The sequence below is a fragment of the Struthio camelus genome, chromosome 5 (genome assembly GCF_040807025.1).
Source record: "Struthio camelus isolate bStrCam1 chromosome 5, bStrCam1.hap1, whole genome shotgun sequence".
In the NCBI taxonomy this organism is placed as follows: domain Eukaryota; kingdom Metazoa; phylum Chordata; class Aves; order Struthioniformes; family Struthionidae; genus Struthio; species Struthio camelus.
In genome coordinates, this window is record NC_090946.1 from 63,986,947 (window position 1) to 64,001,519 (window position 14,573).

The 14,573-nt window shown below is 36.7% G+C and overlaps 1 protein-coding gene across 2 annotated transcripts in view; it reads right to left on the reverse strand.

Moving 5' to 3' along the window:
- The window catches only part of EML5 (EMAP like 5), a 134,959-nt gene that overhangs the window by 7,697 nt on the left and 112,689 nt on the right, over positions 1 to 14,573 (reverse strand). For both annotated transcript variants that reach the window (XM_068946752.1, XM_068946751.1), the window contains 10 exons: positions 14,318 to 14,491; positions 12,599 to 12,807; positions 10,217 to 10,374; positions 6,799 to 6,913; positions 6,134 to 6,322; positions 5,733 to 5,905; positions 4,087 to 4,249; positions 3,030 to 3,133; positions 1,161 to 1,314; positions 298 to 398 (listed from right to left, as the gene is read on the reverse strand). In XM_068946752.1, the coding sequence (XP_068802853.1) occupies positions 298 to 398; positions 1,161 to 1,314; positions 3,030 to 3,133; positions 4,087 to 4,249; positions 5,733 to 5,905; positions 6,134 to 6,322; positions 6,799 to 6,913; positions 10,217 to 10,374; positions 12,599 to 12,807; positions 14,318 to 14,491 (1,540 nt within the window). The remainder of the gene's footprint in view (positions 1 to 297; positions 399 to 1,160; positions 1,315 to 3,029; positions 3,134 to 4,086; positions 4,250 to 5,732; positions 5,906 to 6,133; positions 6,323 to 6,798; positions 6,914 to 10,216; positions 10,375 to 12,598; positions 12,808 to 14,317; positions 14,492 to 14,573) is intronic.

The window sequence follows — 14,573 nt, forward strand, 5'->3', positions numbered from 1 at the left end:
ATGGCTAAAAAGAAATGGCTAATATGGTTAAAAGAAAAACTTCAGTTAAAAGTATGTCACTCTAAATTAAAAACATTTTAGTGTTTTTTGACTATAGAAATATACAGAGGCTTGCATTTTAGTAAATTTTAACTGCTCATACCAACATCTGGTCTATTTATTTTGTTTCAAATATCCACTTCTTTATACATAAAAAAAGTACATAGCTGAAATGATGCGAATTCTGAACTTGAACATTATACTGTTAGAGATTGCCTATGTCCTTTCCTATTAGATAGTAAAGGAAAGGATACATACCTGCAGTCATCTCCTCCGGCACTAACAACGTATCTATCTCCACTTGTAAAGCGAATATTAGTCAAATGGGCTGAGTGCCCTAAAAATCGTTTGTGTTTTGCCTGAAAAACAATGAAATGCAAGAGTCTAAATCAAGCAAGGTATGCATGTTTGTCTCTACCTTCTTATTGCTTCATATATTTGGAACATTCAGAATATTATACAGGTTTTCAGATGTAAAAGATCTTCTGAAGAACTACCGTTAAGCTGCAGCGCAGATTAAATTGTCTCCGATGAGAAAGTGCCTGCAAACTGGGGACAATGCTCAAGCTAATGCAATAATATGAAATATATTTTGTCACAGGATTAATCTGTATAAATTTTGTGTAAAGTTCCTAACACTGAAAAAACAATTCTCATTGTTAAGCGTGCAAGCAATTTACACAGTACAGTCTCAATTCCTGACAATTAACAGCAGTAGTGTTAGTGAAAAATCTGTAAACCCTTCATCCATGGAAATACACTGATGGAACCAAAGTTACCAGCTGTCTTCGTCATTTGTTAAACAGAGATGTAAGTGGAGATAAATAGAACTAAGGGCTTTGAGACTTTCAGTATAAAGGCACTATGCTAGTGCAAACTGGGAGGCACTACTATCACCTATCCGTTAGAGCTTACCACACCTACTGTGCAAAATGTTAAGAAAACCTGGAGATGAAGCATGCTCATAATACCACAGGCTAAAGTTAAATAGACGCATTAACAAGGTACAAATTTAGAGAAGGAAATATTTCTATCATACTTCCTCCAGAGAAACAACCCCAGGCCATAATATCAAAAGTACTGTAACTGTTATAGTCATACAAAAAAAAAAAAGTTCTTACAAATTTTTCAGGACATGGAAAGTCGAACAGTTTGACCATGCCAAAATCATCACCCGTGACAAGGTTGATTCCCGAATGAGAGACGCAGGCACAGTTTACATCAGCTTTTTCAGCATGCCTGGACCAGATTCCGATTACTTCATCCCCTAGAACACTGAAACAGAAGAGGGAGAGATTCTTTTGAAAACTGCGGGAAAAACAATAAAGTAAGGACATAGTAAGCAACTCTTATATTGCAGCCGATTTTATAAAACTGTTACTTTCATGTTTTAATGCTTATGAATCTCATACTGATTTTATTCTGATATTCTTGCTTTTTGTATTATTCTGTAATTGCTTCTGAAATTGATCCAAAGGTATAACGTGACCAGTGACTACACACAAAGAAAAAGGTGAAATCGAAAGTGCCAATACTGTTCAGGGAGTCATTTGTCAAAAACATCAAGGAAAGAAAAGGACAACTGAAAACAGAACTCCACAGGAGAGTTACATAAATTAGTTTTAGCTGCTGGAAAACTCACAACATTTATTTTCATTGTAACTGGGCTTTTGCTGATTCTATAACATTTTCAGATACATCAATTAGATGAAAAGGTCCTTTGTCCTTCAAGCCCCATGAAGATTTTTCTTTAATATCAGAGAGAGAGAGAAATAGTCCTAAACCGGCAGCACAGTTATTTTAGCATTCCAGGAACAGACACTGAAACAAAATTTCCTTTGGAAAAGCTTTTGAAAAGCTGGTTTCTATTCAACGCTGTAGAATGTACACTTATACTCCCATGAATGTACAGAAACAAGGACTTTTTTATTTCTTAAAAGGTGGATGATTTGGATATTTTTCTGGGACTTTCCCTGCCAAATCAGAATACAGTCTATGATATCCAAAAGAGAAATGATGATCTACTTGGGACATCCTGGATTGGATCAAAAGAAAAAAAGCAACCCAGGTTTCTTGTTTTCATATCAAAAGAAGCGACAAAAATGGACTACCCAAAAATAGAAAGCTACATTCAGAACCCTTTAAAAAACTCTTAATCTCAGACTGGTCTTGCAAGAAAATATTAAGGATTACTATTGTTTAAAGTAGTCCATGTGTGGAAAATTTTCAAGCATTTATTCTCAACTGTTGTTTGAGGATGTTAAGCAGAGGGCAGTAACTGCAAGCAGCCAATTAGTTCACACAGGACCCTAGAACAGAGGATAGGCTGCATCAGATTTGCATAAAAAGCAAACTATATGATTTAAGTATCTAATAGAACTAAGATACAGTTCCACTTTTCGTATAACTTGTAAGTTCATTTTAAATGCTCATTTTAAATAAATTATCACTTTACTGTATTTTCAGGTATTTTCATATACTTTTTAATATGCAGATGTTAATCACAATTTTAGTATACAGATACTACTGTAAATAATGTAATAATGTAAAACTTCTGTTATCTTTTCTTGTTTTGACATGTTCTTATTTTCACTGCTCTCTTATCCCCAAATCACTGGAGTAAATAGTGCAACATTCCAAGTAATTGGACCAGCAGAATGAAAAATTACTGAGACTGCTATAGCTACTGGATTAAAGGAGGCTAGACCTGCAGAATAAATAGAAAGGCACTTTTTAAAGAGAGAGAATTTTTATCTTACATCCTTAACGGCCAAACAGGCCGCGCTCCCCTGAGAGAACGTGCAACGTACTTTATTTTGTTGTACAGCACTTACCTGATTTGTTCCCACAACAGATAGGTACTTAAATGTAATTCTTTTAAATAAGAAAATACCTGACTGCATGGAGAGCTGAAATATGTCTTTAAGCAGTACGTCCTTCTCCTGTAAGTTAAATATCTTTTAAGAGGTGTACATCTGTGAATTAGTTACCTGGTCCAAGTAGCCCATGTTATTCTGTCAATCACAGCCTGGTCCACAAGCTGTTTTCCTGAAGGCACTTCATAGACTTGCCTTTTGTAAGACCCAGTAGAGACCTTTGACATGAAGAAAGAAAACAGTTCAGATGAACTTAAAGTACACGAACATGTGTGAAATGATGAAGACAGAATTCTAAAGGGCTTTAAAAAAGCATTTTCTTGATAGTACCTTTTACCCTAAAAGTAACTTATCTATTAATAAAGCCATTTTTATGAGTTGTCTGGCTCAATGAGTTGAGAATTCTCAAAAAGCTATACAAACGTAAAGTAACAATGAGAAGGGGTAGAGAATCTATAATTTCAAAATGTCTAATGAATAAAATGCAATTTAAATACGTTTCCTATTCTGCACATAATATTCACTCTACGTATCTATTCAGTGTGTGTCAGTACATGTGTGCATAAAAATATAAAAATAAATGAGGAAAACTGAACTTTTATCTTTAAAACTGACATGAAGCAATTCTGCTCAGCCTGGAGATGGTGACTTGATAATGAAGAGGCAAAACCAGGCTCATGTTATTCCTCCTCTCCAATGTGAACAAAAAAGTATCCCTACTTTATCTTCATTTTAAGAAATGTTTTTAGCCCTTTGGCTGGGAGTTGTAACACCATGATTTGGGTGCTGCTCAGAGAATGCTAGCACTGAAAGGATGTGTAATGGCCCCGTATGAAGGATTTCCCATTTCCCTTGGGGTTACTGAATGACAGACTGTACTCCTTCAAGACAACCCATCCACATCAAGGAGATAAAACAGCAGAAAAAACACATTACAGTCATTTTGAAATTTGTTTCTCCTTTCTACGCTTATTTCTTGCATTTAATACCCAAGATAACATTTTTTCTCATCCATTTATGACTGTGACAAATGAACAGCCTGATGACAGTAAGACAGTATTCCAGCACTTCATTACAAAATACAGCACAGTTGTCAAAGGAAAATACTTGTGCAGTATCTGTCATCAGTACGTTTGCCATTCAGTTTTTTTGAACAATTAACAATTGATACCTGAAGATAAGAGCTATCTGCAGAGAAGTCCATTTGGATCACAAAGCTTGGGATATCTTTGCAGTAGCTGACTCGATTTAGCGTGGGACCCAAAGTCAGATCATAAAAATCCACTGCATTCTCACTGGAACCCACCGCTAAGTAACGAGAATCTGGGCTAAACCTGAACAGATCAAAAGGGTTTAAAACAGAGATGGGCACTTACAACAGAACGCAATATTTGAGAATCACAGGTACATTTGCATTTCAAGTATCTGCTAGTCAGACCTGAAGAGGGAGGCAGAGTACTTTGCCTGCTAAGGCAAAGTAAGTTTGAAACTGAAATAAAATTTTCAGGGAATGTATATGCATTAGAAAATGGCAACAATTTTGGTAGAGCTGTCACATGTAAATGAACTAGAAATAACTTTGGAACAATTTATCATCTGATCTCATTACCATCTCAAAGAATCAGCATCTTTGTGACATGACACTGACGACTTTGACTCTCTGAAGCTACATTCACGTAGCTACAAACTGGAAAAACGAAATATTGTAAATAAAAAAACCCCAGATCTTCTAGATGAAACAGACTGAATAAAAAGGTTTGAAATCAAATCTTTCATATGCCCACGTATCTTCATATAGTGGTTTCTTTTCTCCAGTTTTCCTTTCTAGTCTCAAAACTCAGCAGCTTCCTGGGCTGAACAAATTTCTCACAGACATTCACACTGCTGGGGAAGTTTTATTTCCTTCACCTCCAAGACATACCCTTGGGTCCACTTTCTGCTTTGAGCACTCCTCTACTGCTAGTGGTGCTCTCCTGCACTCCTGCAGCCAGGGCCCTGTTGGCTCTTATTGCTCCCAGTCACCCTGCTCTGCTCTCCAAAAGTTCCTCTGAATTGATCATGCTCAATTTATCTCACAGAAGGAACAATTTTGTCCTCCGTTAAGCGGGCTTCTACCTGACCCAGGGTAGCATAAACAAAATTTTCTTTCTGCTACTGTATCTTTTCTAAAAAAAACTCAACAAAAAGTAAACTGACAAAAAGACATTTCTATCATCTCTCCAGTCTTCTTCTGTAAACCTCTAATCTCATTTTACCTCCTAATCATCACCTCACCCTGTTCCTTTTCACACCCTCAACCTGTCCCCAGTTAGGGTGGACTCTTACTTCCTACTGTCCATTTGCCTCTCTATTCACCCTTCATTTTAACTAATCCTTGGCAATATTTTCTGCGTCTTCCCTTACTCAAGTACCTGTTTTTTGATTGCTTGCTATCTTCTCTCTTCACGCATCTCCTTCTCCCTCTTTATTCCTGGCATCAGAGTAATTGCACCAACTCTGTAATTCACTCATTGATTCTAGCTCTCTGAAATGCCCTTGTAATGCTCCTCACAATGCATACAATACATATGCAAAATACACACAAATATGTATTTCTAAAAATCAAAGAGTGCATTTGATAGCTATGCTGAGCTGGGAAGAAATTAACATGTACTTTTTGGTACAAAAGCCACGCAAATAGCATCTTTAAATCTGGGACTTTTCACATACAATACATTCTCTTCCATAATGTTAAGTTCATTTTTCTACTTTTGCAGCCTCATCTATTTTTCAGATTTCCAGGATACTACGGCAGACAAAGCCGTTATATGTTCTGACCTGATATCTTGAATAGCTGATCTTCTGTCCCTTTTTTTCCCCCATATTTTTAGAGAGGTCACAAGCAAGATAATAAATTCTCCATTTTTCATGCCAATAGCTACCATATCGCCTTCTGGGCTGTAACAAACAGTACGAGCTGCATGTCCTAAACTGACTTTGTTCAGCATCTTCTGTGAAAAAATAACGAAAGAGAGGAATAAACGTTTATATTTATTCATATTCCAGAATTACCTTATGCTGCTATCAGATGAATTATTCTCAAAATACCAAAGTCCATGTCAAACAATTATATAAGCTTAGTTTCTCAGGCCACACTAAAAAGAAGCTTCAAGTCCTCAAAACTTAAACAAATCTAAGATTTTTGCTCTGCCAAAATGACAACTATCCTTCACACCTACCTTTTCACCAATATCCCAGAGTCTTACTGTGCCATCTTCTGCAGCAGAAAGGAAAAAATCTCTGGAAGGATGTGTTGCCAGGCCCCAGATTGGTCCATCCATATGACCATTAATAAGAATGTTACATGCAGCATTTTTCTCTCCAACTTCAATTATTTCAGCATTCCTTGTCCCAACAAGAATTTTTCCCTTGAACAATAGTGAAAGAATTATCCCCAATATAATACATTAACTACTAGGGCTGAACAGCAATAAAGGTAAATCAGAGCTACAGTTCTGTCAAGAAGGTCTGCTCAAATCAAATAATCAAAGCTAATTTATTTTTAACTCAACTATGACATATTAAAGGACAAGGCTCTATATAAATCATGGCATTAGTTGAATTCTGGCTTGAAAGCCAGGTACTTGCCTTTCCACCACACAGAAGAGTAATCTCTAATTATTCTTTAACCAAAACATACATAAAATATTATCCAAATTAAGGCCCAGATTTCCTGACACAGATTTGTGTTTCTTCTGTAAAGGCAGTTGTAGATACCTTGTAGCTCAAGCTTTAATTTTAGAATAATTGCAAGAGCAAGAGGAAGCAAACACTTTATCATATATATACTGATAGAGATCAGCTCACAGATTATAAGCTATATTTTAAAGACAACGAGCTTTACCTTGCCTCTACAAACAGAGCGAACACAGTCAGTCATTTGTCCTGTCTCCAGTCTGAAGGCACGACATCGTTTCAGCTCTTGATCCCATAGTTTAACTGCTCCTCCTTCCTTTGATCTACCATGAAATCAGGAACAACCATAAGTATAATGGCTGGTGCAAAAAAGACAATGAATGTATAAAGAACTTTGTTATTTACTCTCATTTAATGTAAATCAAGATATTTCCAGTCTATTTTAAACCATTAAGTATCCATTAGTTTTTCACTACACAGATGACACTAATAAGCCTAGCTTGCTAGCTAAGCAAACAAGAACACAGCTTTTACATAGTGATCAATCATGAAACCATGATCATTTGTAAACTGACTGCAGATTTTCTTTATATATTTTTCAACTTCTCAATTACATCTTGGTACAAATCAATAATGTATAGTATTCTTTTAGGCCGCCCTATTTGGTTAAAGTAATCACATTCTGTATCATTGTCCAGAACAATGTTTTTCAGAAGGAAAACAACCAACGATTGTATTGCAGGTTCTAGATTTTACACGTTATTATTTCCTCAACTAGATTGTTTCACCGAGGAATTGTAAAATAGCACTTAAAAAAAAATCTTTGACTAAAAACAGCATAGGAAAGAAAGCATATTTTCCAAATTGCCGATTTACTGCCTGGGAACAAAAAATATTCCTTGTCACAAAAATTTCCAAAGCTAAGAAGAAGAAGGAATATGGGTACTAAAAGACATTATAAGGCAAAAGCTGGGCAGAGTGCTGAAATACAAAGAGAACCAAGAGAGGGGGCCAGATTCTTTATCACTCCATTCTTGTGCCACGTTTAGAAAAATGGAAGTAAAGGTGGCTTTGGATTACTTCTTCTGTATCTCCCAAGAACTATCGCAGAACTTAAGTTTTTAGGCTATAACCAGTGCAACCTCGATCACTCCAAATTAGACTTACAGAGCAGAACTGATAGTGTACAACAGACCAGTGAAATTGTTCAGTTATTTTAATAGGTGCTCCAGATTTTGGAGAAGTTATTATAATTATATATTCTAGTTTTTGATCTTCTTAAGGCCAAAAGATATAAGGGAGGAAAGCCTCAAGTTTATGTTAACTGATTCTAACTGCTTGACACGGGTGATCACAGAGGTAAGGTATGCATTCTTCCATGTCCACAAAAATTGTTGTATAGTAGCTCTTTCAGAATTTTTCTGGTCAAAGGAGCAGCTGCCTAAATGAAAAAATTCCCATCTTTTTATTAAGACAGGCATAGAGTAGGCAAAATATAGTCAAGGGAAACAGGAAAGATATGTCTTTTACTACATTTGTTGTGAAATACATAAAGGATACATGAGAAAAGTAGAGAGACAGTTAACTGCACAAGCTATCCAACAAGTATTAATGTTAATCATAAATGTTAATCATAAAATCGCAAAGTACTTCCCACCCCTTTTCAAGAGAAATGTTTTTCAGTAAAGAATACATTAGGCTCAAAACAGTTTTTTTAAAGGGAGCTAATATTTAATAAAACAACCATAAATCTGGCAATTCCAGTTCCGACAGGATATATGTTTTGTCTGTTTTCAAAGAGAAAATAATCTTCCCCGAACAGAAAAAAAGCCTTACATAATATTCCATAATACTGAGCTGCCAGTGTTACAACTTTGATTACTGTAGGAATCCCAGCAATGAACTCTGGAAATTTTAATCACAAACAGCTACTGCTTTTACAGCATTATTACCAAGAGAATCATAATGAGTTATAAATTCATAGTCCTTTTAATGCAATATCCTTTGTTTCCCAATAGCACTGTTTTGACAAATGACTGGTCATCATGCTCAGGAAAAAGAGTTTTCAAAAGAGGCTGGTGAAATGCAATTAAGAATGCCAAGGCAGAAGAAAATATAAATTTAAAATTTGTCTAGAATAATTCGAATCTACCTTTCTCCTATAGGAGATGAATTTTTTAAAAAATGAATTTAAAAGCATGTTTCTCAGTAAGAACTGCTGTTTCCAAGATAAATTGGAAAACTAAATTTCCTGAGATTAAGAAAATTATTATTGTGGTTTACAATCACATTTTTAAAAGTTATCCACTGTTGATACACGTGAATAATGCACAAATCTCACAAATACTGCTCATGAAGAATAAAATATATCTCTTAGTAACACCTGTCACTTGTAGTCACAATTCACTGATGAAAACAGCAGATGAGTATGGCTGGAGAAACATATGATTATTAATTGATATGTTGTTTTAATATCTTTTTCCACATTGTAACTCCTTTTGACAAATGAGACAGGCTGGGTGCTGGCTAAAGTGAATTTGAAGTTCAAACCTTTGGAAGATATTTGAACTGACATAAGGTTATTCATTACTGTTTCTTCCAGGTCAGAAACAGTAATTGCTAGGAGACTTAAGTTTCTTCTGGAAGAAAATATTTTAAGCATAGGAACAGAGAAGTTCTGAACTGGATCTGAACATCAACCAGCACCTTTCAAGACTACCTATGGAAAAGGTAGTAAGTGATCTTTGTCCTGCAAAATGGGACAGAGCTCCACGCTTTGTGTTTCTAACCAGCTTTTTTTTTTTTTTTTTTGCTTGTTCACTAGCAAGACGCTAAGAGAAGATGAAAATACTTGAAGAAATATTTTGCTTACAACCCTGGAAACGAAATGAGGATGGTTCTGTAAATTCAGATTTGAGAGAAAACAGTTTGCCTCTGCCATCGTAACTAGACAGAAGCTTCCTATAAAAGAAGCTGTGCATTTATGCTATGATAGTATTTTTCATTCATTTATTTATTCACACTGTGCAAATGACTTGGATTAGCAACCTTCTACTCAATTCAACTTCACAAAAGACAGTAACCCAAAAAGGGCTAGGTAACTTTTTTAGGCTTACTTCTATCTTTTGAAATAAATGTATTTCCTTTCTCTCCAAAGTAAGACAATTGCAGTAAATGCCATTGAGCTATTTAGTGAAATGATAAGTAAGGTGCTTTCAAGACTACTTTCAAATATAACAAACAGTTCAGCCACCTTCAGCTTACGGGGAGAGAGGTGCACACCTCTTTCAGAATTCAGGCAATTGCACTTGGAGAAATGTTATCTGCCTGGTGTGATGCAGCGTAATTAATAATGCATTCATTTATTTCACACTCGCCTAGTTATTCATAACCAAAATAATGTATAGTCATCACGAAATGCCTGAAGTAGCTTGCACATGTGTTTTAGTAGAATGCCTGATATCTAGAAGTTAAAATGACAAAGAACTATTTGTGCAGCATTTAGATTCTGATTAATCAGTTGAACCAGTAGCCCAGTTTTAGATGGGATGAATTCAAACCATAATTTTTTAAGAATACAAGTGCATATAGAAAAAAAGAAGAAAAAAAAAAAGAAACACACTCACGGTCTTTCCTTGCCTCCTGTAACAATCAAACCATCTCTTAATGTAGTATACATTGTGAAAACAGGTCCATTGTGAGCTTTGGCCACAATTCGTATCAACACGTGATCTTTCCAAACACAAACATCTCCACTGATAGTACCTGTAAATGTCAAGTTATTCTGAAAAGGGGAAAAATATATTCATCATCTGATTCAGAGTAAGGCAGGAAGAAAAACATTCAGAAATAGTTAAAGGTCATCACCATTTGCATTTAGGCTAGACTGGTTTTATTAACTGCTGCTGAGGAAGAGCAGATTGTGGAGGAGCAGTAAGAACCTCTAGGAGCAGAACAATCAGCTGCTGTATCCTCCCTTAAAGTCTGTGCTGCCTTGTAGCTAATAGGTTCTGCGCTGCAGTATGAAATGCAATGACAGATTCAGCCACAGAGTTTACTGTGTTGTCACCCTATCAGATGTGCACAATTGTGGTAAAAATATAGAAAATCAAGAATAGTTTCGACATTTCACACAAGTTTAGGCAACTTGCACTACCACGGCTATGCACATTACGCTTACAGTCATTTTTCATCGTTAAGCGAAGGTACTCACTGGATTACTGTAACCATTAGTTTAAAAAGAAAACTGTCTGATACTAACCCAGAAGTAAAAAACTATTTTTCCTTACTTCTGCTTCCTATTTTTGAGAAGTAATAAAAATCATTTTAATCACCTTCGGTATTTAAAATGAATTTATTAAGATACATTTAAAATCAGCTGAGACTGGTTATTGACTTAAATTGTTTTATTAACTTAAGTGAAGAATCCCTCCAGTTCAATACCATGTGTAGTATTTTACAGTACAGATATGCATGTACAGATCTGGAAAGAGTGCTTTCCTTGACTAAGTGTGCTGCTGTTTCATGTCCTTATTTAAAGGGGTGCGTATGTGTGAAGACGTTGCCCCTAATATGCAAGTCAATAAAAGAGTACTCAGAATGAACCCGGGAGAAGATCCTCTGATCATCTTCATGGCATAACTTCTAGGCTGTTTCCAAGCCCTGTTTTGGATTACCCAAACTAGCTCCTTCTGAAATAAAATCGAGGAAGAAGTGCACTCTTGGAGCTGTTCCCTACAGGCAGTATAGAGAGCACACCAGGTCTGGCTTCAGTCTCTCCATGCAGCTTTCCACAAAATCCCTGCAGGCTTTGTATCCTCCAGCAATCTTGGATGCCCTCATACCACACCCCGAGGCATTCGGCATGCAGGCTAAAAAACTGTCCCTCCATGAGAAGGTTCATAGAGGCTTCCCAAACCACAGATCAATGCCTGGGCTGTGCTTCTCCAGCACCTATCATTTACAAGATATCTTTTTGCCTTGTAATATTTATTTGATCATAAATTTTTCTCCACTTCTTTAAAGGTACAACAAATCACAAGTCCTGATATCCACTCCTCAAAGCAATCCTGAAACATGCAACAGAAGACAGAGACAAAACTAAACGGCCGACAAAACGCAAACCTCGTATCTTTTAGCAACGTTCAATAAAGTATGTTCCTTAGACCATAGGAACTAGCCTCTAGTCAACTAACCAGGTTTTCTTTGCACAGCCAAAGATCTCTCCTAGAAAGAGGGCGTTGCCCTCTCGTAAATCAGAGGTCGCTAAAGAGACACCACTGTGAAAAGAGGTAGTCAGTGAAGCCTCAGGACATTTACAGTTTCAAAATCCAAAATCAGTAGTAAAAATTCAGTTTGGACCCAGCTGGCAGTTCAGCAAGCAGAATGGTAACACATGCAATACATGAGAAGCTCCCTTTCATAAGAAGGCTGTGGCTTTTGCCCCAGCTGAAGATAAGTGATGTTCATATAGAGCAAGTCCTAAAATGGCAAAGATATAGAGCTTAGCAACAAGGCCTGCATCTGTCAAAAATAAAGCAATATATCAAATCCCTTAAGAGTCGTCTAACAGCCATAGATGTTAATGAATGTCCCTGGACAATGCTGCTCTCGAATCACCCATGAATAGCAATGCATACAGATTATAACATAAATCACCCCCAGGTGGGCATAAGATTAGCTTCATTTCTTCTGCTTGGTTCCTGCAGTCTTCAGTCAGCACTGTTTCATCTGGATTAAAAGCTAACCAGCAAATAATCATCCCAAAGCACCTCTATTTGTTTCTTCTGAAAACATATTAATCCATAATCTTTTTTATTTTCTGTTCTAAAGAAAGCTGATATTAGTTCTAACTAAGAGGCAAGTATTAGAAACGCTAAGCTGAGTTTAACAAGACAATCGACATTCTCACAGTAGGTTTGAAAAGTCTCACTGGAACTGAAAAAAAGGCAGAAGAGTCAAGACATTTTTGTACGTATGCATTTAAAGTAGTTTGTTATGGTACATACAGCTCCGAAAGCTACAGATAGCATCGTCTGCATTCGGGCATCTTCGATGGAACTCAGTAGCCCTTTCTTACTGAGAAGGGCTCTTCCAGCCAGTGTCCAGAACCTCACATGTTTTACTCCCACGGAAACAAACTGGGTATCTGAGTCTGGTCTGAATTCTGCTACAAATATACGCTGGTTATGACCAGCTCGGCTGGCAATTTTGGCACCTGACAAAAAGAAAAGGGACATTTTGAATTCACTGAGAAAATACGTATTTACAATAAAAACAATTATTCTGGAGAATGACGAATCATGCCAGACAGGCCATGAAAAGCACAAACTGTTCTTAATGTGAGCCTGGAACATGTTCTGCAACATTTTAAATTCTTAAAAACTATAAATATTTTCAAACTATGTACCCAGAGTGGGAAAAATTCTGATTAAGATGCAGATGGAACAAAAATTGTTTAGTAAGACCCAGTAGCCAAAGGTGGCGCCTAATGCAAGTGCTCTCTGCTTACAGTTTTTAATTTCCTCAAGAGCCTGAGAGTTAGGAATCCAAATCCAAGCAAGCATCCAACTTCTATTAAATTCCTAAGATTCCTCTGAAAATTCCAAACTCGGAATTAGACTCCAGTCTAAATTGCACTAGACTAATGGATGACTGCTGTAAATTTTGTCCAGAGATGTTTTAAGTATTTCTGCATAAAATGCAGAAACGGACTTTTGTTACATATAGTCTCAGATTCAAAGGCAGCACTTCTCCAGTCTTTGCAGAGTTGTCAAAAATCAGGTGCTTTGACCCATATGAAGATTCTTTGAAACTTTTCTTATCTGAAAAGACATTATAGTACCTGGCTTCCTGAGGTACTTTGCCCTTTCCAGGGCACGTGCCTCTTAACTGCCATGTTGAGGCTGTATGAACTCTTAAGGGTGAGCCCAGAGATGCTCTGACTGAAATGGCAGTGAATTGCACCGCAGGCTTTTACCAGACATCGACTATATAACCTGAGACTCTATAAACGCACGTGACACTGCACCCAGCCCAACAGGATCTAGCAGACACAAACTGTGAAGGAACATTTTTAGTAACTCCATAGCTAATCTTTATACACCTAAGAGAGATTAACTGATCAGCAGAAATCTCCAAACGGAGAGGAAATAAACCGCTAAGACTGGAAAAGCAAGCCTTCGTAGTCTAGGCATGGTTTTGCCAGACAAAAAGAAGATGAAGAAGGGAGCTGACCAAATCCCTTCAGCCAATCTGCAGTATAGTTTAAGATACAAATTACATAGTGGCATAGGGGAATTGTACTGGCATCATATTTTTGCAAATTGCAACATTTTGGGATGATTTTAGGAGTACAACAACATAGTAATCAGACTAGGGAATTTCTTCTGGGAGCAAAAAATATTTTATAAAAAGTTTTTACTTTGCAGCAAAGCAATGACTGCAGTAAGAAACTGAATGAAGAACAGGATTTTCTCTCATTCCTCTAACTGGAGACCAAGGAAGTACCTTGACCTTTACCCAGAAGTTTTGAAGGGGATATATTTAGCAATTATTAGAATGGATAAACACATTTAGCTTATGTTTTCTTGCACAGTGCATACTGCACAGCATTTATTGCAATTATTTTCTAACTGCTGATATTTTTATGTTACAATTGTCCTTGACTCAACCCAACATACCTGTAACAATATAAATGCCTTGTACAAAAGCAATCACTTTCCTACCTTCCTGCCACTTCCAAATGGTAATGGTATGCTCAGGATCCAGCCCTACAGACAGCAGCAGTTTGCCAGTGGCACTGAAACTAACTGAGCAAACTCCCTTTGGATGGTAGCACCGCAGTACTGACAACGTCTGTTTGTTCATTGCATCCCACACGTGGATAGAAGGGGCTGTAGCTACACAAATATAAAAACAATTCATTAGTATATGTTTTGGAACCTAAAGATTTTGTTTACTGAAGAGATTAAGATTTTTTAA